General features: G+C 34.0%; 1 protein-coding gene across 3 annotated transcripts in view; it reads right to left on the bottom strand.

Moving 5' to 3' along the window:
* Positions 1-27708, bottom strand: part of PPP4R2 (protein phosphatase 4 regulatory subunit 2) — a 52566-nt gene that overhangs the window by 5247 nt on the left and 19611 nt on the right. For all 3 annotated transcript variants that reach the window (XM_037019288.2, XM_037019289.2, XM_073230918.1), the window contains exons 3-4: positions 10471-10641; positions 1383-1476 (exon numbers count right to left, since the gene is read on the bottom strand). In XM_037019288.2, the coding sequence (XP_036875183.1) occupies positions 1383-1476; positions 10471-10641 (265 nt within the window). The remainder of the gene's footprint in view (positions 1-1382; positions 1477-10470; positions 10642-27708) is intronic.

Raw genomic sequence — 27708 nt, 5'->3', positions numbered from 1 at the left:
TTACATGCACTTGAGCGAGACCATATTCTCTTATTTTAGATGCAATCACCCCCAAAATATTTAGAGACTGAATATTTAGGTGAAGTATAATGAATTACCTCATAAAGCAGTACCTAATCAAAACCTTCATGTGTACCATCAGACACCAAAGAGACTCAAACCATTTTTATAATATTCCTGGTAGTACTGATGGACAGTACCTACTGGGTGGGGACTTGATAATATGGGTACATGTAGTAACCACATTGTTTTTTCATGTGAAACCTTCATAAGAGTGTATATCAATAATACCTTAGTAAAAATTGTTTTAAAAAACATTCCTGGTAGTAACTACTTTAAGTCAATATTTACTGAAAGTTTACTATGAGCTAGAGTAAGTGCTTTACACTTAATCCTCCCTCAGAGCCCTATTAGTAGTCACACTTTACAGATGAAGAAAATGAGATAACTATGGAACACTGCGGCCCTGACTTAAAGGCAAGGCCACTGCTGGTATGACTACTGTGACACTGCCTTTCTACCCAAAGTTCACCAAAATGTAGTTATTAACGGCTCCAAGGTAAAAACAAATATTGATGAACCATTTCAGTTTCCTGCCCTTCAGGAATCTTATTGAGGGCATGGAAGCTTAACAAAGCATATTAATCCAGCAAGGCCCTAAAATCTACTGCAGATCACTAAGTAATGGTTTTGATTCCTGCTTTAAGGGTAAAACAAATTGATTCTGATTTAGAACCTGTAAACTCACCACTGGACTATGTTTTAGGATCAATCACTGAGGGACTCAGCAACCCATCAGTTCAATCTTCCTTCCAATAGGGCTCCTTTAATTCTCCCCTCCAGACAATTCAGTTTCTTACTTTTCATTCCATCAAACATCCTGACATCTTTTGTTCACACTTCCTAACATGCCCTTCCCTTGTAACTAACATCCCTCACCCACAAAAATCCTAATGCTTCCCTCATTCTTAAATTTGATCTGTATCTTTCTCAGTATCTAACTTAAATGCTTTGCATCAACTTAGATATCCTGAACTCCAGAACTAAAAAAATTAATTCTGAGGGTAAACAAATCTGCAAAAGTTTACTCAAGTTAAAATAACTTTATAGGACCTTCAATCTGTTAATGTATACTATGAATTTTCAAGAGACAATAAATAAGTTCTTTCCCCTAACTTCACTGATCACAAGCCCTCCTCTGCCCCGCTGCCATTGCATCTCTCCCTGAAACTCAGAACACAATCGGGAAAACAATTTGGGAGAAAACTCCAGATAGGCCAAGAAACTTTTAAGAAAAGGTGTCTGAAAACAGAGCTTACTTAATGTTCTTTTCTTAAACCTATTATACTAGTTTAATATAGTTCCAATAATAAAATAAATACCTTTTCTACTCCTCTGAGAAATTTGTCTGTTCCTGTATAGTTTCTCCTTGGATCTGTTAGCAGTTCACACAGTCGCTGAATAGTAAAAGGAATACTGCAAAAGAATATAATTTTATAGTTTGAGGTCATAAATTATCTAGAGAATTAGGTCATTACTACTCTTGCTATTTAAAGCTTTATCTAAGCACCCATGTGTTAAGCTACAAAAGAAAATGCTACAATAGGGGAATGAATGGATGAGTCACTTAAAAACAGGCAGGACAGTGAGCACACCTTCTTATTTATCATGAAAATAATTTTCCCTTCCCTGCCTTAAAATAACAAAAAAGAACATTCAAAATTAACAAAGCTCCAAAATTGAGAAAAAAATTTAACATTTTGAATTATGAAAATTTAAAGTTTACAAGAGAGGCAACACAAGTAATAAGTTAGAATTTATTTAAATACAGGAACTTTTCCTGAAGAGTTCTTTTGCACACAGATTTCTTCACAGTATTCAAATAAAACTACAAGTGTTTTATCATCAAATAGAGTAAGACAAATGATTCCAATGAAAGTATTGTAAGCATGGTTCTGCCCCATATTTACAACTTTCTATACGGTCTACATGCTTCACCAAATTTGTAATACATACAAACAAAAAGTCAGTATTTTGATGTGTCTCATTGTTAACTTTACCAAAATACTTCAACCATAATAAAATTATTTATCATAGCAAATACAAAATTGACATAGAACTAAAATCATCTTATAAATATAAAAGTAGTTTTGCATCTCACATTAGCATTTCTCAATTACAGTTTAAACAGCAAACATATTATGACATGCAGTTAAAAAATACAAGCATAAATTTCAGACTTCAGTATTTGCCAACAAATCTGACTCCTCTTATGAAGAGAATTACAAAGTCTCAAATTAATATAATTAACATTCACAAAGTTCTTTATTGATAGTAGGCAGTTTGACACAATAGTCTCCCACATAAGGTCCTAGCTTCTCTAACTTTCAAATCCCATGTCTTCCCTTCTACTATACCACTAATAGTTTCTAACTGGACAAACTATTTTTAGTTCTCATAGTATGAACATCAATACTATTCTTATGTTCTTATAAAAAGTCAATACAACTTCAAAAAGCTTTGAAAAGGTTAAAGTAAATGTTATTAATATGAAAACAGTTACCCAAGAAACCAAAAAAAATCAACCTTTTCTCAAGTAGCATCAAATCTTCAGTCAGAAAACTCCTGTTCTACAAAAAGACTGGACACTAACTAAAACATGAAAGGTTTTCCTGATATCACAAATATTCACGAACAGCTAGAAATTACAGAATTTCATGTTCACCATGACTGTTTTAAGAAAATTCCTTCAGGTTCTGAGAAAGAATACACTTCTTCTTCCTTTTGACAAACTCTTCCAAGTGAAGTACACAGTGAAACTAAGAAATCTTTAAATGGCAAAGAGAAGCACAAGGCACACCAACAACATCACAAACAGAATTGTAAGCTGACACATCGGTTCGTTCCTATAAGGCAACATGTAAATGGAAACATACAGCTACTACACAAAACAGCTCCATTAAAAAATTAAGCATTTTCTCAAGCTACATATATAATAAAACGACATCAGTTTCCAAACTGTCTTTTCTCATATTTGATCCTTCTTAAAGGCAGGGTCTTTTCATGTGTACTACCCTCAATATATAATTTATATGCATATGTATCTGAAAGGCAGCACCCCTGTGGATTTCAGAGTATTAGTGGTTTTTATCAGGCATCTCAGTCCCTCTTTTAGTTCAGTACTTTCCAAACCTTAAACACAACACACACCCCACTTATGCTATTCCTTCATCACCTCAAAGTGGTACTGTAATTAAAAGTTTACATGGGATTCAAAAATAGCATCCAGTGTTAAAGAACATTCAAACAGTACTTAACTGACAAATATTTAAACAGATATTTCCTAAGCATGTCTTTTCCTCCAACTAAATTTCTTTCATACACCAAAAACTAGTCTTTTCTTTTAAAATTAGCTTTAAAAGGTGAGTACCTTTAAACTTTCATTTTAATAATGTTTACAACTACATATTTTGGCTGATTTTCTTTAGGAAGGTAAGTAAAACTGTAACCACTTATTAACACTGTATGTGCTGGTAAATATTAATACTGCTTTTGCAGGGGATATATTGTTTGCATAGAAATACTCACAATTAATAGCCTATGATAAAAGTTTACATTCTTAGGCGATTTCAGAAGTTTTTAAAGTCATTTACCAAGTGTCCAATAGATGGCACTAAAATGCCACTTAACACTACCTTCCCTCAGGTGAATAGGCTAAAAAACAAGCATTACTTGTAAATGAAAGTTGGAAATATTAATACAGTAGTTTTTGACAACTGCACTAAAACCTCTTTACAAACGGTTTCTACTTTTTAACCTTTTAAGTAAATATGAGAGCCTAATATATAAGCTAGAAATAATTAGCAGAGCAGGTAGAAATGTGAATTATAATTACAGTAACAAATGCACAAAGTTGTGTGCACAGTGCTAAGGAAATAAACTGTATGCCAAGGAAGCAAGCATGAACCTGGGAACACTTAACCTGAAGCAGGTCTTTAAAAGGAGAAATAATAAACCAGATAAATGAATACAAATGAATGCTTCATATAACTATATGAAAGGTCTGCCTTCTGTTACTCTTCTATATCTAACTCCTACATGTATTAAAGCTTTCCTCTCAGTAAAAATTACTACCTAATTTAAGACATTGTGCTAAAAAGGAAAGAGCAAAAATGAAAATTACTTACAATGAAAAATCTGAACCAGAATCCCTACATTTGGGGGAATGGGAAAAAGATGTTCATTAGCGAAGGTGTACTATAGAATAACTTAGTGGAAAAATATTGGGGGTTATTTCAAATAAATTCTGTTCCGTTTACTCTGCAATCTGTCCATATAAGAAAACTATTATATAAGGAACTAAAAAAACAATCAGAAATATAAGACTAGCTTGCAATTTAAACAAACAAGTTTGTCTACAAAAAAAGTTTGTTTACAAAATTCAATAACATTAAAAAAAAAAACCTACATTACATAAAGGATCCAAAAGAAGTCCTTTCAAATGTCACTTAGAAAGGCTACAGAACACTGTCAGCCAGTACAAATTATAAGGTGATGTGATAAAAAAAAAATACTCGCTAGCCCACTGAGAGACCTTGCCCCCAAGTTGAGTTTACCTCTCTTAAGTCCTCATGTCCTCATTTGGAAAAAGATTCTGTGAGTGCACCTCTCTCATGATTATCATGAGGACAAATATGATATAATGTACATAAATCATTTAACAGTGCTTGAAATATTTTCTGAAGTGTTCGATAAATCTTAGTTCCTATCATCATGTTGATCCCAACTGCTATTTAATGGAGACTGTGGAAAGGCACAAATGCTCCCAAGACCTACCAAAGAGAGGAACAAAAGTATTTTGTTTTTTTACAAATATTCCTTTTAATTCCAAAGAAAGCAAATAGCCCTGATTACACAGAATCACACATTTTTCAGTAGTTATGTACCTGAATTTCACTGCAATCTGTGCCCGTTTACTGACCTAGAGAAAGGGAAAGATCAAGTCTTGTATACCTAACTACGGGAGTTCAATACCAAAATCTGCTTAACATCAGAGCAAGCCATCTAAGAATAAATAATCATTTCAGGGCTATTTTTTAAAAGACAGAAATTTTAAACAGTAAGGCTAAGCCCCAAAAAGAATTTCCAAAATAATATTTTTACTGAAATTTATCTTAACCTGTTTAACTGTTTGATCATTAAGATGTACAAATATTCTGAATATATACCAAGGTATCAAGTTAGGAAGAGACATTCAGAGAGGGAAAAAAAAAAGCCCATTTCATTCAGAGTCCAAGATTAAAAATAAAAAAAATCAGACCTTACCACTGTTATAGCAGTTTTTCTCATAAAAAAGATAAATACAAAATATTGCAGTTCACTAGACTAAAAGCTAAAGAAATAACTGTAAAATCAGATATCCTATTAAGAAAAATGAAGAAACAGCCAATTTAGTTTTTGTTTTGTGCATAAAGATATAGTTTTTACTATGTCTTTATGCCTAACTATTAGTAGCCACACTTAACACTGTGCCTTGATTAACTGAAGTACTTAAGCCTGACCTCAATTATTTAGGTGGAAACTAACTTAAACCTTGCTCAATTATCAAAAGTCTGAGATTCTGTTTTGTTTACTCTTATATCCTACAAAAGTCAGAAATACCGCTGGAATACTGTGAAAATCGCTCTAAAAGCTATATGCTCTTTATGTATTCAGGCTTTAAAATGGGTGTGTGTATATATCTATACAAATACAAATCACATACACATACAAATATTCATATGCATGTTTTATGTCTTAAATCAAATGTCAGAAGTTCTGGTATTTACTGAAAATATCACTGTAAAATGGCAAGTACAAAAAATTAAGAAAATGAAGAATTAGCTTCTTTCAGTAATGGTTAAGTAACCTTCAATTAGTGTGTGTGTCATTGCCCATCCCAAAATAAATCTGTAGCAATTGTCAATGCTTTTAATCAAGTTAAGTGTCTTTCATAGTGCCTCCAATAGTCTGAATTGTTATTTTACTAGCATCAAGTAAAAATGTCAAGAAAAAAATCAGATTTCTATTTTCCATCGTTTGATTTGATTTAAAAAACTGTATTATAGACAGAACATCACATCAAACCATATTACCACCAGATAAGGCAGGGCAGGGAGTAGAGTAAGGCGGAAAAGCTACTAAATAATTCTGATCCAAAATGATACTGTACTTATGCTAAGAGAAAAGGAAGTGAAGAAAAAGGAAATAAACATATTTAGCTGATCAATTCAATAGCTCAACAAATACTGACATATATAATTAACATAAAAATTCAAAAACCGTTTTTCCTGAGGAGAAAATCCCCCAAGCAATAAAATAGGCCAAGGTAGCACACAACAATTTAATAATAGAAGTCAAGAACACATTCTCTCATCCTTAAATAACCTCCAGCTACCATAAAGCAAATACAAAATCAAAAAAGGAGTTTATGTTATGTATCTACAATCCAGATTTAAGAGTGCAAAAACCTCATATATGACTTTTAAAAAAGGTATGAAGAGAGACATACACTCCCAGGGTGTAGAAACTTACAAAGGCAAACTGTGTTTATGCACACATCCATAAAACAATAATGTGAAGTTTTTAGGAATAAGTAACTTTAGAGAAGAAATTCAACAGTCAGAAAGATCATCATGCCAAAAGATGACAGTCATGCCTCAGTTGTGACTGACTGTACCTGCGTTACAGATGATGTAACAATTAAAAGATTTTTAGATACCAAATGGTTATGAACTTTTTCCAGACCCCCTCATAAATATGCAGCCAAGCTATTTTAGTCAACTATTTACAGTAAGTGAAATTTACTGTTTATTTTAGAAAACTATTAGGTCTAACAGCACTGTCAAAGAAGGGGCACCACTGAGTAATTTACATTCATTTTTCTTCCATTCCAATAATTTAGAAGACATAAAATGACCTTTTTAAACTACTAGGAATGTCAAGTAACAATCTCTTTACCCTTGGAAATCCCTGTTTGTGTACCATTATAGTAATGAACTACCAGCTACTAGCAGTTTCTAAATTACATTCCTGGTGTCTACGATAGGAAGAGGGTTTTTATAAATGGTCCTGATCTGAGCAAGCCCATATACTCTTGTTCATTATAATCCCAAACAGATGACAAAAAAGGCAACAAATGTCTTTTAGCTGACCATTCCATTAAAGTTTCTAATTTCGTTAATTTCAATTTCTGGGGCTCCTCATGTAAGAAACTTTAACTTCAGTTCTCAGGAGGAGCTACATTCCACTTTCTATAAAATTTTAAAGTTCAGAAGTAATTTTAAAAAGACAAAATATAGCTAAATTACAAAAAAATATTTTAAGCATTTTACTATATTTACCAAGACCCATTAAACAAAATACAGATGTAGAAACTTGTTCATTTATATTCCTTCCATTCATCCATTCACCATTTATTTGTTTGTTTGAGAACCTGTTGTGTTCAAGCATTGACTGTTATAGGCCTTGTTTGGAAGACAGTTAATCACCCTTCCCCTGAATCTTACAGCTCAGGAAATTAAGCCAACAAGTGAATGGATTAATTTCCACTTCAAAGAGGCAAAATTTATATGCTGATAATATACTAACTCAATTTTAGAAAATGTGTAGTTTTCTTGATGGCAAAAACTATGATGCATTCAATATATAGGTTTACTAATTAAAAGCAAAATCAAAATAATAAAATGAACCTACCAATAAGAAAACTGAAAGATAAGAAAAGCAAAAAAGGGTATGTTAAAGAGGCAAAAATGACATTAAAAGATGCTGAATTTCACTTGTAATCAGAGACACAAAAATAAACACACACACATCAGAAGAATTACGCTATCTGCACTTACATACACACAGAAGCATAAATGAACACACTGAGATCAATTTGGCAGTATCAATAGAAATTTTAAGCTGGAATATACTCTCACCCAGCAATTCCATTCCTACAAATTAAAAAAAAAAAAGCAACAATTGATCTATGTATATATTCAATATATATTCATCAACACAAGAAGGTATGCACAAGGATGCACTATTTCTCACTACAAGCACTATTTCTAACAATCAAAAAACAAACACCCACTACCAATAAGAACAGAGCAAATAAATAATAATTTGTTCATACAATAAAAAATAATAGCCATTCCAAATAAACAGATGAATAAAAGACAAAGCTGTAAATGTATGATATAGAGAAGATATCACAACTCTTAAAAAAGGAAAATAAAGTAACACAAACAGGATCCTACTCTGATTCTTTATGTATTCCCATGACATTTGGGGATCTAAAAAAACTATGAACATATATTACTTTTGTGATTTTAAAGACCATCTATTACAACAGTGAAAGAAGTATACTGAAAAGGACAAACCCTCAAACTGGTTGAAAAAGAACAAAAATGCTACTTCTACCTATTATTCTTATTTAGCAAAAACTTTTTTAAAGTAACAACTAATTTATATTCACTCAAAACACAAAAATAAAATTGAAGATTACAGACATGTTTCAATGTGCCAATATATAACAGAGACAAAAAAGGATAAATTTAAAAATGAAAAACATCAATGTATCACTGATAAGACTGGGATTCTCTCTGATTAGGGAAAATCATTCATAAACTACCATTCTAAAAAATCAAATTTAAATACTTATGGTTCAAAGAGGAAAAATGTTTCAAAAGCAATTATGCTTAAGTATGCTTAGGCATTTAAAGACTTCATTTTCAGAAGCAGGTCAATTACCTATTTTACAAATTAAGAAATTAAAAAATATTGACATTTATTTGATAACCTACTTATCTGTATATAGTCCAATTTTACTGGAAAGAATTAAAAATGGTATTACTTGTTCAGAATCACAATTAAATTATCTTAACATTCACAAAGCAGTGGTATAATTTGACCTGTTTCATTTTAACTCTTACTTTTAAATGGCAGCCATAGTTAATTGAAATAAAAGATGAGTTACCATGTCTTTAAGCACTAGCTATCTATGTACTATTTACAAAAAGTATTGTTATTTTGAACACATTGAGTTCAATAGTAAATCTTATGCAACTTATTTCTACAGCATTTAGTTTCATCTGGGTACATGAGTTAAAAAAAACTAGTACTGATACGGAAATATGTGTATACAGTTAAATAATTTCCAAGAATACAAGGTACACAGTGAAAGTAACTCTCCCTCCCATCCCAAACCCACAGAAACGATAAAGCTGTAATTTCTCCCCTGGCAAAGAAGTATTTCAGTAACATACCTAAAACCAAAGCATTAAGATTTTAATATTTTAAGCAGACTCTTAAAAGCAGGGCAACATAACATATAACAAAGAGTTAACTAAATTATATTACCTTGTTGCAAATCCCACATGATTAAATATCTGAAGAAAGGCATGAGACTATTTACGCTTCCTAAAAATCCTTACAAATGAAATACCTTAAAATAAATCTGTCCCTAAATGTGAATTCACGGTTAAATACCCACATTCATTAAATTTGGTATTGTTGCCCCACACTACAAAGTGCTAATGCACCAACCTAAGTACTGAAAAATTCTACTTCAATACTTCTTCAATAAGGAAACCCTAAAAATGAAAGGTCCTAAAAGAAAGTATTTAAAATGACAGAATATGACACACTGTCACTAAGTGCAGAGAAAGTACCAAATGACTTCACTCACTTGTGGAGTATAAAAACAAAGCAAAACGAAGGAACAAAATAGCAGCAGACTCAGACTCTGAGAAGGCACTAGTGGTTACCAACCAAAGGGGAGGAGCAGGTTGGGGAGGGTGTGTGGGGAGGGAGAAGGGGACTAAGGGGCACTATAATTCACAATCACAACATAGGTAGGTCACAGAGAAGGCAGTACAGCATGGAAAGACAAGTAATGACTCTACAGCATCTTACTACATTGATACATAGCAGCTGCAATACGGAGGGATGAGGACTTCATAATATGGATGAATGTTGAAATCACAATGTTCACGTGAAACCTTCGGAAGATTGTATATCAATGACACTTCATTAAAAAAAGTCACTAAGTAGAATCATTTCATAAAGTGTTATTTTTTCATTTTAAAAGAAATGTTATTTATCTCAATGAGACAGTGGTTCTAGACAAAGTATAAGATTTATAATACCAAACATAAAATGTAAAGGAAAAACATTAAAATATTTCCTGATGTTCCCACTGTCATACTCATTTAAGGTCTAAATGCCACTGATACCTATAAAGGTGGTTTAAGTTAAAAAGGAAAAAAAAGCTGTAAATATTTTAAATACTTATAAGCTGAAAATCAACAAATAAATATGCCATGTCACTAGAGACAACTTACTCTGAAGGATAATCAATTATCAAACAACCAGATACATAAAAACTTAAAAATCTATAATCCTCTGCTAAAATATGAAGCCTTTAAAATAGTATTAAGTGCATACCCATTAAATCCAGTGACAATTTTCAGTATTCTTTCCTTCATTTCATCAAAAGGAATATATTCAACATTAGGGTTGGGAGGACCTCTGGGTTCAGGAGCTGAAGTTCTGAAATCATCCATCACTTTCTCCAGTTTGAAAATAAAATAGCCTTTGAATTGGGACCACTGAATCCTGTAAGGAAAAAAAAAGTTTTTAAATTTAATATCATGTATATAAATACCACGTAGCTTTATAATTCTTAAACACAAAGCCCAATATAGTATTTACTATGACATGAATGCTAACAAAATTAAGTTCTCAGTAAGTAGTAGTGAGAAGGTCTTCGTTCAGAAGCATCATAGACTATGCCTGATCATTCTGACTCATAAACTCCAACCTTATTCCATCCAATCTTCCAACTCCTCCCCACTCAAACAAACCCCAAGTCTCTGATAAAAATCTTTAAAATCAACTACCTCTGGCTGAAAGCCTTTTGTGTGCTAAATTTCATTCTTAGTCTCTTAAAAATATTATGTCATTATTACTTGATCCCTCATAATAAATTTAACCAGGGAGGTATCACTGCCATTTTAAACAGGTTATTAAAAATTATTCCAAGTTCACATTTATAATTTTAAGTGGATGAGTGAGAATGACTCTATACCCTAAGCTGTTAACATCTAAGCTTTTTCTTATATAAATGAGTAGAGGTTTTTTGTCTTGTATCTGTTAAACAGTAAAATAAACTTCAATTACTCCTTTGTCATTTACTTTCATTTAATATTTTCAGGATCTTTTGTCATTTAGGGGGTGTGTGTGTGTCACAGGTTCTATCCCATCATGTCATCTGCCAAGTAAAAGTAAAAAACATACATTCTCTTTCTAGGTTCTTCTCGTATCTGTTCATTTATTAAATTAATGTAAAAATTTTTTTTACCGGTCCCCTCACATTTTTACCCTAAGATTAGGAAATCTGTGTTGATATCTGCCTGATTAGGCTAAATTCCAGGAGATGGAAGAGGTCAGAATGCTATTCCCCCAAACAGACAGCACAACCGTTAATGGCAGCAGACAGATTTCTTAGGTGACTGCTTAAGAAAAATAAAAGGAATGCTAATACGCAATCACTCTTCAATCCCATTAAGCAACCCTATAAGCTAGGGCCAGTTTTCACAAAGTGTGGTCCAAGAGACCAAAGCTACTTTTATAAGAGTTAACAGTTGACTTTTCACTCTGTTGACATTTGCACTGATGGTGCAAAAATAGCAACAGGTAAAACTGATGGCACTTAAGCACAAATCAGGGTAGCAGTACCAAACTATACTAGTAATAGTCATCATCTTCTTCACCACCACAAACTCAAAGCAAAAAAACAAAAACAAAAACAAAAACCTGTTTCACTTAAAGTTTAATTTTTTCAAAAGTACTGATTTTTTCATCTCAATCTTCCAATACACATCTTTTAAATACTCTGTGTAACAAAAGAGAAATATACAGAAGGACTTAAGCTGCATTACTAAAATACCATGGAGGTCTCAAGGAATAGCAGCTGAATATTATTTCCAGCTCAACTAGCTGCTATTTCTCATAGAAAGCCTTTTTTATTTGAAAGGACTGTCAAACAAACAATGCGTATTCAGGCAAGAAGGATTTGGTAGATATTTTCTCAAAAACAAATGAAGTGAGTCTGTCACTTCAAGATAAACAACTGAAATATCTGAGGCCAATTATAAAAGCTGAACTTCAAAATAATAAGCTAAAAGTCTAGGAAATGTGTATTCCTCACTGTGAGCTTGGAAGAGTCCTGATACATCTCCAAGATATTTCAAAATCAATCATTCATGATATAAAAGATTACCTGACACCAAAACAAACACACAGGCAACAGAAGAAAAATCAAACTATATTAAAATAAAAAACATTTGTGTTTCAAAGGACACTATCAACAAGAGTGAAAAGAAAACCCACTAAATGAGAGAAAATATTTGCAAATTTTATCTCATAAGGTGTTAATATCCAGGGCATATAAAGAACACTTACAACATAATAACAAAAAAACAAACACAATTAAAGAATGGGCTAAGGTATTTGATTTACAAATGGACGATAAGCACATGAAAAATAGGCTCAACACCACTAATCATTACAGGAAAGTATGTCAAAGCACAGTGAGAGAGTGCTTCCATATCCATTAGCTGTTACCCAAAAAAACAAAACAAGTACTGGCTGACAGGGACGCAGAGACACTGGAATCCCTAAGCACCGCTGGTAGGAATGTTGAGATAATGAAGCCACTGTGGAAAACAGTATGGTGGTTCCTCAGTAAATCCAACAACAAAAAAGTCACCTTATGATCCAGCAACTGCGTTTCTGGGCAGATATCTAACAGATCTGAAAGCAGGGACACAATCATTTAGATAATTTGGACCCCAATGTATGAAGCAGTTATTACAAAAGCCAGAAGTTGAAAACCACCCAAATGTCCATCAACAGAAGAATGAATAAACTAAATGTGGTATACATACCTATAATGGGTTATTATTCAGACTTAAAAAGGAAAGAAATCTGCCACACTGTACAACACTGATTAATCTTGAATACACTACACTAAGTGAAATGAGACACAAAAAAACAAATTTTATTATTCCATTTATATGAGTTATCTAGAAGAGTCAAATTCAAAGAGAGAATGGGCAGAAAGGCATTTGCCAGGAGTTGGGAGAAGGGTGAGGGGTTACTGTTTAATAGGTACAAAGTTTCAGTTTGGGAAGGTGAGAAAGGTCTGGAGACAGTGCTGGTGATGGCACTAGACTGTCAATGTACTTAATGCCACGGAATGGTACACTTAAAATGGTATAAAGTTTACGTTATGTATATTTTACCCCAATTTTTTAAAAATGGAAAAATAGACAAAAGATTCAAATAGGCATTTCTTTAAAGATAGATATCCAGTAAGCACATAAAAAAATTAACATTAATCCATTAGGGAAATGCAAATCAAAACAAGGAGATAACATTTCATACTCATTAAGGTGGCTATACTAAAAAAGATGGACAATAACAAATCTGGAGGAGTATGTAGGGAAATTGGAAATCTATACACTGTTGGTGGGAATGCAAAGTGATGTAGCCATTTCCAAAAATAGTTTGGCAGTTCCTCGAAAGGTTATACACACAGTTAACACGTGATCTGACAATTCCATTCTATTAAATGAGTGAATTGTATGTGTATGTCAATTTTATACTATGATTAAAAGAATTTTGTGAGGATGATTATTAGAAGTTTTGCATGATTACCACTTCCCTCCTTTCCCTGGTCTATTTTGGTATTTCAAGATTTAACAAGCAAAGGCAGCACACTTATAATTTTTGGCATGTCCAATATTAATTTCTGATTAACATATAATTGTCAACAGTTACTACTATTTTTAAATTTCTCTAGACTCTCCACATGCATTTAACTAATACTTAAACACACCAATGAAGATTACTAAAATAGAAGCCTAACAGTTCTTATTTCTTAAATTCAGAATTCTTTTCGTAGTTTTAATAATCACCCAGTAAGTCATAATCTGTTTTATGAATTAGAATTTCTAGAAACACAAGGGCTTTTTACTCCATCTTTCCATTAACCACGTGCCAACCAACCCATGACATTACACACACACACACACACACACACACACACAAAGAGCAAACATTAATGGGAATAGCCAGACAAAAAGTGATGGAGCCCAGGTAAAGCAAACTATGGGAAGCTTCAAAGACTCTATGACTAACCTGTTAGGTAGGAATTAAGTCCTATATACTGAAGTGAAAGTACACACTGTACTTTGAGTTTAAAATGTATCCAGCACTGTTACTCTAAATTAGATTCAAGAGATGTTAAGATTTACTATGCCATACACAGATGAAAAAAATGCTTACATAAACTGTGATAAAGCGTTTTGTTGCAACACTATTTTATAAAAACATAAACAGAAAATGCTTCTCTGGAAATTGTAAAATTTGAGCATAAAACCAGGCCATGAGCAAATCAACTGAAAATTTGACAAAAGTAATTCTGAGGAATGTACTCATTGGATTACTAGGAACTAGAAGAGAGTAACACAATACCACAAACCCTTATTTTTCAAATGCAGTAACATTATTCTAAACAGAAGTTCATACAACATAAACACATTTTCAACCCTACCATCAATTTCTTCACATAACATCTCCCCCCTAACAAATAATCCAATTAAAATACAAGCAGAGGACCTGAATAAGTAAGTATTCCTCCAAAGACGACACACAGATGGCCAACAGGCAGGGCAATGCAAATCAAAACCATAGTGAGATATCACTCAACACCAGTTAGAATGTCCACTATTCAAAAGACAAAAAAATAACAAGTGTTTATGAGGATGTGGAGAGAAGGGAGCAATCCTACACGGTTGGTGGGAACATAAATTGGTGCAGCCACTATGGAAGCGATATGAAGGTTCCTCAAAAAATTAAAAAAAGAAATACCATTCAACCCAGTAATTCCACTTCTGGGAATTTACCCAAAGAAAACAAAATCTCTGATTTGAAAAGATACATGCACCCATGTGTTTATTGCTGTATTATTTACAATAGCCAAGATACAGAAGTTAAGTCCCATCAATGGATGAATGGATAAAGATGTGGTGCATACATACAGTGGAATATTACTCAGCCATTAAAGAGAATGAAATCTTGCCATTTGCAACAACATGGATGAACTTAAATGGTATTACGTTAAGTGAAATAAGTCTGAGAAAAAACAAAAACAGTATGATTTCACTTATATGTGGAACAAATAAAACTGAAACAGACTCATAAACACAGAAAGCAGACTAGTGGCTATCACAGTGGAGGGTGTGGGGGTTTGAGTGAAAAAGATGAGGGGGAAAAAATTTAGTAAGAATGTTTGGTATGTTGATCTGGATAATGGTTCCATGAGTGTATACACATGTCAAAATGCATCAAGCTGTACACTAAAATCTGTGCATTTTATTGCATGTACCTCCATATAGAAAATAAAAAAATAGAAAGCTGTGAACACTCCCCAAATAAAATACATACTCAGAATGAAAATCTACTTTGGTAAAATTAACTCAGGAATTCAATGAAATTCATTATCTATTAGTTATTTTTAAGTAACCCAACCTCCCTTCACTTCCTTTTCTTCTCTTTCCCTTCCATTTTTTCCCTTTATGCAGTTTCTCCTCTAGGAAGGCTAAACAAATCATATCACTAATAAGTATATCCTACTATGAAACACTGTACTAACCATTTTTCTCCATGGAACTCACAGGTCTATACTAAAAGAAACATGTTTCTGTCACAATTCTCAGCTAAAGGTATTTTTCAGAGGCTCAAGAGCAAAAATATGTCTCTTATTTTGCCCCCTGGTTCTAGAATATTTTACTGGCCACCATCTTATCTTGATGCCTCTTACAGTTCAAAATTCTACTGAATTATTCCTTACAGTCTCAGTACTTTTCATGTAGTCTGTGTGAAAAGCTAGCACGAGAAAAGCATAGGAAAGCCCTATTACCTCCAAGGGATAGCAAATACTGCACTATTTGTAAACATCAAAGAGAATATGGGAAAAATAAATAAAAACAAAATGTCAAAGAACTTAGTCTTGACTAATTAAGAGACTAGAACAAACAAAAACAAGTAAAATTAATCTGAATATTGAATTATATGAATAAAAGCCTGGCAAAAGTAGGAACATACTGAGCTACCTACACAAAATCATGACATTTTAAAGAAATGTAAAATACAAATTACTAGCTGAGAAAACCTCTCTAAGACCTCTCTTTTGCATGATTACACCATATCTTATATTTTATCAACTGTGCAAACATCAAAATCTATCAATGGAACAGACAGCCTAGGAAGAGACTCACACATAAATGGAAACTTGGTATTTGGGAAAGGATAGACTATTCAGTAACTAGTCTTGAGAAATAATAGGACTACTATAAAAGTTTACTGGAGTTTAAAAATAAAAGAGGTATCTGGGGTTTCTTCTCATTATATCACTAGTACAGCCATGGTAAAATGAACTAGAAATAGAGAAAGAAACAAAATGAAAATTGCCCATAATGTGCCTAATAATCACCAGAGAAGTGCATTTTAGTGTATTTTTTCTACTAATTTTTATTCTGTTCCACTTATTTACTGCAATTTGACATCCTAGTTTAATACCCCTAATGTTTCTCCCACCTTACTCACTCTGGGTATTAACATGGGACAGTCTTTGAAAGTTAAGATTTTTGTTATCACATATGATTACGCTATTATTTAATTATCTGCCATATTTTAAAAATGAGTTTAGGTTTGCTTCCAGCTCATTACAGTTAAACATAATTGAGGCTAATTATCTTAATAATAAACTTTGTAGGGATATGTTTATTACCTTAGGATATATATGTAGTCCTGTGAATTACTGAGTCAAAGGTCTGAAGTATAAATATCAAGACTTTTGATATGTATTTTCTACAGCCTCTCAGAAGTGCTGTATCATTTTACAGTACTAACAGTATAGAAACCCTTGTCATTCAAGTATTATAATCTTTCAAAATTGTCAATTTAACTAGAAAAACGCCTTCATTTGCATTTAATTCATTGTTAGTGAGCCTGAAATGTTTAACCTGTTATGTTTACTGGCCACAAGACATTTATTTTATGTGTGAATAGGTCCTTTGCAATCCCTCACCCTAGGGTCCCTCATTCTTGGCATTGCTGACCTCTGAACTTGGTAATTCTTTCCCAGTGGAGGCTGACTGCTGTCCTGCAGGGTGCTAAGCACCATCCACGCCTCTACCTGCTACAAGTCTGTGAAACCCAATCCTCACTCCTCCAAAAGTTGTGACATTATAAATGTCTACAAACATAGCCAAATGTTCTTTGGGAGACAAAAATGTCCCTAGTTAAGAACCACTGCCTTACCTCATCAAACTGACTTTTTCTTATTTCATGGTGAATTACTATGTGGCACAAGTATGTGTCTTTTGGATTCTCATTTTGTACAGATGCTTAAAAAAAACTGTTGTTTTCATGTAATTGTTGAAGTGATGCTAAAATATTTGTCTAATTGTTCCTATTTGAAATTGCCTTTGATATACTACACATATTCCTGCCCAGAAACTTGTATCTGAAGATGACATGGTACTACCTGCTCCAAAGCAATAGTGTTCTCACTCAAGTTCTGATGGGAAAGTATTCACCACTGAAATGAATTTTTCATATTAAAAGTCCTAAATATCTAATGATGATTATACATATACAGAATCCAATCAGATGGAAAGAAAGCTTCAACAGGTAGTACAAACTTCAGGTAACACCTCAGTATAAACTTGGGTTTCTTCCTTGGCACCATGCATATATTCATGGTAAGGATTCTAATACGTCTAAAGATCAAGTTATTTTCCTCTCCTGACCCCTCTTCTCTCCCTACCAGTTTAAACAAAAAGAAGTATCGTGTTCTGGTAAATCTGATTTATGCCTAACTCTTGGCTAACCTTTGACCCCTTACTGAAATTCTTCCTAACATTTATTACATACCAACATGGATAAAAAAACAAGACCCAACTATATGCTGCCTACAAGAGACTCACTTCAAACCCAGGAACATGCAGACTAAAAGTGAAGGGATGGAGAAAGACATTTCATGCAACTAGTAGAGAAAAAAGCAGGATTTGCATGCAGTACTTGTATCAGACAAAATAGGCTTCAAAACAAAGTCACAAGAGACAAAGAAGGACATTACATAATAATAAGGGGGTCAGTCCAACAAGAGGATATATAAATATCTATGCATCTGACACAGAGGCACCTACATATGTGAAACAAATACTAGCAGAATTAAAGGTGGAAATAGAAAGCAATGCATTCATTTTAGGAGACTTCAACACACCACTCACTCCAAAGGACAGATCACCCAGACAGAAGATAAGGAGACAGAGGCACTCAACAACACAAAAGAACAGATGGAATAATGGACATCTACAGAACATTTCACCCAAAAGCAGCAGGATACACATTCTTCTCAAGTGCACATGGAACATTTTCAAGAATAGATCATATACTAGGTCACGAAAAGAGCCTCAGTAAATCCAAAAAGATTGTAACTGTACCAACCAGCTTTTCAGACCACAAAGGTATGACACTAGAAACAAACGAAAAAACCCACAAACACATCGAGGCTTAACAACATGTTCCTAAATGACCAATGGATCAATGATCAAATAAAAACGGAGATCGAGCAATATATGCTGACAAATGACAACAATAACTCAACATAGGCCTACCTCAGGAAAGAACAACAATCTGATATGAACAGTCTAAACTCACAATTAATGTAACTAGGAAAAGAAAAATAAATGAGGCCCAAAGTCAGTAGAAGAAGGGATGTAATAAAGATTAGAGCAGGAATAAATAAAATCAAGAAGAATGAAACAATAGAAAGAATGAAAGCAGGAGGTGGTTCTTTGAAAAAATAAACAAAATAAACCCCCTAGACAGACTTATCAAGAAAAAAAGAGTCTATACACATCAATAGAATCAGAAATGAGAAAAGAAAAATCACGATGGACACCACAGAAATACAAAGAATTATTAGAGACTACTATGAAAAATTATATGCTAACAAACTGGATAACCTAGAAGAAATGGACAACTTTCTAGAAAAATACAACCTTCTAAGACTGACCCAGGAAGAAACAGAAAATCTAAACAGACCAATTACCAGGAATGAAAGTGAATCGGTAATCAAAAAACTACTCAAGAACAAAATCCCTGGACCAGATGGATTCACCGCTGAATTTTATCAGACATTTAGAGAACACATAATACCCATTCTCCTTAAAGTTTTCCAAAAAATAGAAGAGGAGGGAGTACTTCCAAACTCATTCTATGAAGCCAGCATCACTCTAGTATCAAAACCAGGCAAAGACACCATAAAAAAAGAAAACTACAGACCAATACCCCTGATGAACATAGATGCAAAATACTCAACAATATATTAGCAAACCAAATTCAAAAAATGGAAACACATCCTGTGCTTGTGGATAGGAAGAATTAATATTGTCAAAATGGCCATCCTCCTAAAGCCCTACTACAAAGCCACATTAATCAAGACAATTTGGTACTAGCACAAGAACAGACCCATAGACCAATGGAACAGACTACAGAGCCCAGTTACAAACCCAAGCATATATGGTCATACAAAGGGGAAATGAAAGCTTCTTTAAACAACTTGTGTTGGCAAAACTGGACAGCTACATGCAAGAGAATGAAACTGGATTATTGTGTAACCCATAAACAAAAGGAAACTCAAAATGGATCAAAGACCTGAATGCTAAGTCATGAAACCATAAAACTCTTACAAGACAACATAGGCAAAAATCTTCTGAATATAAACATGAGCACCTTTTTCCTGAACACATCTCCTCAGGCAAGGGAAACAAAAGCAAAAATGAACAAATGGAACATCAAGATAAAAAGCTTCTGTACAGCAAAGGATACCATAAGGAGAACAAAAAGGCATCCTACAGTATGGGAGAAAATATTTGTAAACGACATTATCTGACAAGGAGTTAACATCCAAAATATATGCCTGAACACCCAAAAGGCAAATAACCCTATTAAAAAATGGGCGGAGGATAAGAAAGAAACAATTCCTACCAGTTGCAACAACATGGATGGAGCTAGAGGATATTATGCTCAGTGAAGTAAGTCAGGAAGAGAAAGACAAATACCAAATTATTTCCCTCATTTGTGTAGTATAACAACAAAGCAAAACTGAAGGAAGAAAATAGCAGCAGACTCACAAACTCCCAAGAAGGGACTAGTGGTTACCAAATGGGAGAGGTGAGGGAGGGCGGGTGGGGAGGGAGAAAGAAGGGGATTGAGGGGTATCATGATTAGTGCACATGGTATGGGGGGGGGGTCATGGGGAAAACAAGTGTAGCCCAGAGAAGACAAGTAGGGACTCTGTGTCATCTTACTACACTGATGGACAGTGACTGCAAAGGGGTATGGAGGGACTTGATAATAAGGCTGACTATAATAACCACATTGTTTTTCTTGTGAAACCTTCATAAGATTGCATACCAATGATGAAATAAAAGAAAAGAAGAGAAGAGGAGAGGAGAAGAAAGAAGAGGAGGGGAAGGGAGGAGAGGGGAGGAGAGCAGAGAAAAAAGAAAGAAAGAAAAGGAAAGGAAAGAAGAGAAGAGGAAAGAATTGGGTAGTACTAGAGACGCAAATTTGGTTGGGTTCAAACTTCATTTCAGCCAATTTCTTATCTATATGACCTAAAAAATAATTCTAGCCTTCCTTTGTTTCCCCATCTGTAAAATAGGGATAACAGCATCTACTTCACAGAACTTCTTTAAGGAATAACATTAGTGTGAGCAGAGTATTTATTTTAGCAAAATGGCTGACACCAAGTAGTCACAGTTGTTTTTCTTCAAGAGCTCAAGACAGGGAGACCACCTTAGTAATACGGTAAATATACACAGAGCGCCTTTCAGATAAAGACCTCTGTAGACCATAATAAGATGTCAAGGCTTATCTTATATAGTCAGATAACAGATATAAAACTTGAGGCAATCTCTCCTGCCTAAGAATATTTCTAAAGGCTCTTTAACTATTCCTTTCCATTAGAGAGAGGAGAAAATTCTTGACCCAATATTCCTTGTCCACCCATTTATAAAGCTATTTCCTTTGAAAAAAAAAAGAAAAAATACCTATGCATTTACATAAACATAATCACCAGCTTTGTCAAACATTAGGTGTATTTTTTTTCAGTTCTACATGAACTACAAGATATTAACATATACTCCACTTAAACCAAAAATTATTTTATTTCACTAGGATCTCCAACCCATTGATCCTACCATCTTTCTACTGTCCCTCACCAGACCCTAATACTTTTCCTTCATTATCTAGCTTAAGTTATAATTAATAATTAATCACTATAATTATCTCCTTGCATACAGTTGATTCTCTAGTCCTCTCTGGTTTCACTACACTCACAAAATCAACTTTCACTGGTGATATGCAATCCCCACCAAATCTCTGCCTATAAAGCAGGGCACATGTGGATGAAGACAAAGTTAACAGAAAAACATATCACCATGCTGGCTGGTCTCAAGTACACTATCAATGAATGTCACAAGGTAATACTCTTATTTCCCTACTCAAACTCTTCTAGGTAGCTATTTCATACATTTTCTCTCCTCAAACCCCCAGTGAGCTCTCCCTCATCTTCACACTCAAATGACCTGCTTCCAGTTTCACTTATAAAACTGAAACAACAGAAAGGGAATTTCCAGAGTCTCACTACATTTGTCCACCAACTACATGCTCACGTATATACCCTGAATTGACACCTATTATCATCAGTGAACTAAATGTCCACACTCTCATCTATTTATGAACCAGATTCTCCACTTTTGCACCTACTCAAGAGCATCACTTGGGTAATTCTCCACTTTCTCCTATCAACTACATCTGTATCACCTTTTTAATCTCTAATGGATGGATAATTTCCACCACCATAAAAATATGTTGACTTCTCTCATCTCAAAAAATATTTTTTCTTTCCTCTACTTACCCTCCTAGATTCCACATCATTTATTTGCTCTGCTTTGCAGGAAAATTCCTTGGAAGAATTGTCCCTCTCTCACCTACTGATCCTCAAACCCACTCCAATCAAGCTTCCAACCCCACCACTAAAACTAACCCACTCTTATCAAGGTTATCAATGACCTCCATATTGCAAAATCCTCACACTTCATCTTAATTGTCCTATAAAGAGTACTTTACACAGCTGATCATTCCTCCTTAATTATTTTCCTGGGTTTTCTTTTTGTCCCCTGGGTTTCCTTTTAACTCACTGGGCTTCTTGCTCATTTTCCTTTTCTGGTTCCCCAAACTGCTTAAGGCTGGAGCAATCCAAAGCCCAGTCTGTCTCTTCTGTGTACCCTTGGTGATCTCATCCAGTCTGGATCTTTTAAATATTGTCTGTATGCCAATTTTATCTCCCAATCTGAACATTCATCCATCCAACCACCTGCTCCACATCCAGTAAACATTCAGCATGTCCAAAACTGAAATCCTAAACTTTCCCACAAACTGCTCATCCCATAGCCTTTCCCATTTCAGGTGTGATGAAATTCAACCCTTCTAGCTGTTTAGGCTGACTGGAGTCATTCTTGACTCCATTCTTCCTCTGACACACCACACCCTACCTGCAGAAAATCCTGACAGTTGTACTTTCAAGATATATAAAGAATGTGACTAATTCTCACCATCTCCTACCACTTAATCTGAGCCACTATCACCTCTTCAAAACCACAATTATCTTTAATAACTCCTGCTTCTATCTTAGTTTACCTAAAGCATATTTTTAGCACAGCTCTTCACAGAACAATCCTTTTAGCACTTAAGTCTGATAATGTCTTTGCTCAAAACTCTACCACAGCTCCCAATGTCACTGGGTAAAAGTGAAAGTCATTACAATGGCCCACGTCTTACATGATATGACCCTAATCCCCTTTACCTCTGATTTCCTCTCCTACACTAGTGGCCTCCCCCTTGCTAGTATGTGACAAGGTGGGACACACTCCTTACTCCCTTTGCAGTGGAAGATTTCTCAGCCTGGAATGCTCTTCTATTATATACTGAATGACTAACTTCCTGTCACTCAAACATCACCTTCAATATGAGGCTTACTCTGACTGCCTTATATAAAATTACAACTACCTCTCCACCTTCAATTCTTACTTCCCTTACCCTCTTATTCTTCCATTGCCATTACAATCTACATAATATAAATGTAGTTACTACATATACCATCTGCCCACATATTGTTCACCAATACAGATCATAAGTACCAAGAATATGCCTGGCTCAATAACCATCTGGCGAGTATCTTGAAGCCTATTTTGGTAAGAATAATATTCATAATACACCTACAATGGAAAAAAGAAATCAGGAAGAAATATACTACACTCCAAACAGATTGGGGAAATGTTGTATGTGTAACTGTTTTAGCAACAGGGGCTATAGATTTATATTTGAACTTTAATGCATAACGGTAATAGTAGCAAACATAATCACTAATGCCACATAGTTCTAAGCATTTTGAGCAAATTAACTCAATCCTCACAACGTCAGGAGTTAGGTAGTACTACTTAACCCATCTTATTATCAATAGGCAACTAACAAAGAGGTTAAATAACCAGCCCACAGTTGAACAGCTATATGTGGCAGAGCCATGATTTCAACCCAGGCATTTTGGCGTCAGAATCCATACTCTTAGTAAGTCATGACATCTAGTTATAGCAAAAGTGTTAAGGGAAAAAAAATCAGTGCAAATGTGCATCTCTAAGATACCCTGTAGCAGGAAAGAAGAGGCAACAGCGTAACAGAATATACATATGATGATGGAAGCAATCATAAAGTACTATAAGAATGGGCTAAGACACACTGAACCCAGCCAAGGAAAATTTTCCAGACCCTTAGTATGTATCGTAAAAGATGAACACAGAGGAAAAAAGGTCTATCTGAGGGAGAGGTAACAACATGCACATAGGCACTGAGATGAGGGAGCACGATTCATCAGAGCATTTTGAGTAGCTTAGGACAGCAGAAAAACAAAGGGAGCAAACTGGAGGGCAGCAAGTTAAGTAGACACACACATGTAGTTTGTTATTATAAGGATCTTAAATTTTAACTTGAGCAAGGGGGAAGGTGCGTGAAGATTAATCATGGGAATAACATGAGATTTACATTGTAGTACCACTACTGCTAACAGCATAGATTAGAGAGACCAAAAAAGGGCACTTTCTCCTGCACTCAGGAAACCATTCAGGAATACACAAAAATTCAGGGAAGATGAAAATGACAGTATCTACAGAACTATAATCCAATGCTATCTGAATCTTAGGTCCATTCCCACTAACATGGCCCTATTTTCTCATTTCCTCTATCTTAAAACTCTGACAATAGCTTCCTGGGTGGATTTCCCTAACTCCCTGAATCAGATACAAGTTCCCCAAGGCAAAGCTCTAATTGTCTCTCCCATTCTCAAAAACCTTCAATAAAAACTTGTGAAGTCTTTCTAAATGCAAAATTCTATGTATTAGCAAGACATTCTCTGATCTATCCCAAATCTACTTTCGTAGCCCTGCGCCTTTTCCTGACTATCCCTTTGCTCACTGTTGCCTCCCGCTGGACTGAGCTAAAATAAAATGCCTCTTGTACCACAAAGCTTTCCCTAATCTTCTTTGCCAGAAATCAACTCTTACTCTACTGTTCCCAAAGCACTTTGTTTATAACTGTCTTGAGGCAATTATGATATTCTGCCTCACACCATAATCACTAGTTCTATGTTGTTGTTTTTTTCCTTATAATTGCAGGTTCCATGAAGCTAAAAATAACAGAGCAATTTCTCTCTTCAGAGGTAACTGGTTTTTGTCATGAAAACACTTTGATACTGACTCAGCAAAAGCTATAGTTTTGAATTGTAAGCATTTCAGCAATTCAAAGATGTTGGCCAAACAATGATTTGCCATAATAATAGAATAGGGGTTAGTGCTAATTTCATCTAGATCCTTAAGGGTTAAGATACTTTTCTGCTGATACACTAGTCAATTATTACTTGACAACAATTTTAATACACTTTACTTGTATAATGTATATACATATGTGCTGGTCAGAGCATATATACCAGTGAGTTGACTCCCCAGCCCATGGTCTCCACTTTCCTAAAAAGGGATATAATACACAAGGATGGGTTTCCAGTAGCCAGCTGTCTTCCTGCCCTCACCACCCATCCCACTGCAAAAAATGGATTAACCCTGGAGGTAATAAGTCAAGTGGGGGTTCTCCCCAAGAAATGTAAAATATGGAGAGTCCAGAGACTAGGAGTCATGGGTGCTAAATCAACCCTTTGGCATGAATCTAAAGAAAAAAAGAAAGTCTAGAATCTACTAATGAGGCCTCAACGTACATCATCCTCAAAACCTTGGGTTGGTGGTATTCCTTTGATTCTAAATGCTACCTCAATCTACTTTCAATAAATTTTTCTTTCCCTTCTTTATTCTTTTTTTTTTTTTTTTTGGCTTAACTGAACCAAAATCAGTGTATGCTGCTTGCAAGCAAAAAGATTTAAATTAATTTGATGCTTTCAAAAAGCCAAATGTTCTTTTGGAATTAAATCTTTAATGTTCTAGCTTTAAGCAGAAATCTGTGAAAAAAGACTTCTCCGGATTTTTCAAACTGCACTTTAAATGTTTATTTCTTATATTCAAATTGCAATTTAAAATTTTATTTCTTATATTTTAATATTAAAATGTTGTGACACCAGTACATAATTAAAATTTGAGTGGGCATTCCCAAATGACCCATATGAACATTCAGTCTAGCAGACTACCTATACAGTATTCAGAGAATGTGGGTTTTAGTTTAGTTCTCTGCATGTAACTCAGGGCATCAAAGATCCTGTATGTTGTTCTACACATGGACAATCTCTTTATGACAGATCTCTGCCAATAAATTAACTTCATTGCTATTTTCTTCATTAGAACCTTACTCCTTGTTTATAGTTTGGTGAATTTTCTTTTTCCAGTTAAATATCCCAGGTCTTCAAAATACATGAATGCTCCTGCATCAGCCCTAAAGCTTGATCTTCCTACATTAGAAATTAAATCTGAATTTACAAATGTGTATGTTTATGAATTTAAAAGTCTGAAGAAAGTTATACATTTCAGTCGGGCATATCTATGAAGTTTTTCTTTTTAATGTAAGCTGTTTGTTTTTTAGGAGTATAAAGAAGGTAACTGCTTAAGGTCTGTGCAATTACAAGTGAGAAAACTTAAGCTACTGATGGTAAAACTCTCTAATTCGAAAGTAAAGACATTCAGTGTGAATACGAAAAAGCAAAATTGATCCAAGTTGTTTTTAAAGGGCTACTAGCATTTCTTTTCTAGCTATACGTAAAAAAATCCAAGTTCCTTAGAACATGAAGTTCTGCTGAAGTATACCTTAGTTTTTCCTGGTGACTTTTTTTTTTAAAGCTACTTATTAATAACTAAATTCTCACTTATATTTTGTATTTTACTGAGTACATGTAAATATTCAACATATTCTGGGGCACAGAAATGCAGGCACTGTCATTTCTTTCTTTTATTAAATATTGCATTGTCCCAATTATTTTAAATAAGGCATCACACTTTTATGATAAAAAATATATTTTAAGCCACATTTCTTAAGACTCTGTGCCTCATATCAACACTAAATCAGTAATTTTGGAAACTGGCATATTTAGAAAACTTCATTCCATTAACGTGAGGTTTTTGTACTGTTTAACTACAAATTTTTAAAAAGCAAAATCTTCAATTATGAATAACACAATTTTATCCAAAAATCCTCTTACCAATCTGAAATTTTGAAGACCATTGACTAAATATAAAAGCAGTATCTATTTTTCTTAAAACCTTTTCTTAGTTGAAATATGCCAATACTTAAATTTACTTACAATGAACACTCAGAAAGTCTTTCTTTCAAGTGAGTGATTCTTCTACACTTTACAAGCTAGCCAGTACACTTATATATGTGCCTTTCCCAAACCTTCAGAAGGCTAACACTATATTCACCAAATCTAAATCAGGATCAAGCATATATGACTTATATTATTTTAAGAATTCTAGCACACTACTGATCTTTGAAAGACATTCAATTTCAAAGACATTAAAATGTGGAAAGAACATACAGATGAGGAATATTTATTTAATTTTTGAACTGTTAGTTTTTGGGTAGCAAAAAGATTCTAAGTTTAAACCTGTATTTTCATAAAATCTGTAATTACGTCAAAATTTTGAGAAGTACCTGGAATTTATATGCATACACAGCAGAAAAATTCAAAAGGCAAAAATTTAAAACAATTTCAATTTTTATTCCCATTAACTCTAACCAAGCTCTCCCTGCTGCACTCTAAACATTATGAGGCCAGTATCACTTGACACCAAAAGTTTTCACCTCCCACCCAAAACTTAAAAATAGAAACACACAACATAAATAATTATTAGTAATGGTTGACCACTTCTATAGCTGATTAATCTTAGGCTCATAGCATATGCTCATTCATGGATCAACTGAAAAAAATTACTCTCTTAAGGAACTACATTTATGAAAGTTTCCCCTAATCCGAATGTTAAAAATGAAGTCCAC

This window comes from Manis javanica, chromosome 3, assembly GCF_040802235.1.
Source record: "Manis javanica isolate MJ-LG chromosome 3, MJ_LKY, whole genome shotgun sequence".
Classification (NCBI taxonomy): domain Eukaryota; kingdom Metazoa; phylum Chordata; class Mammalia; order Pholidota; family Manidae; genus Manis; species Manis javanica.
The sequence above is the reverse complement of the archived record's forward strand: the minus strand, read 5'-3'. Positions and strand labels throughout refer to the sequence as shown.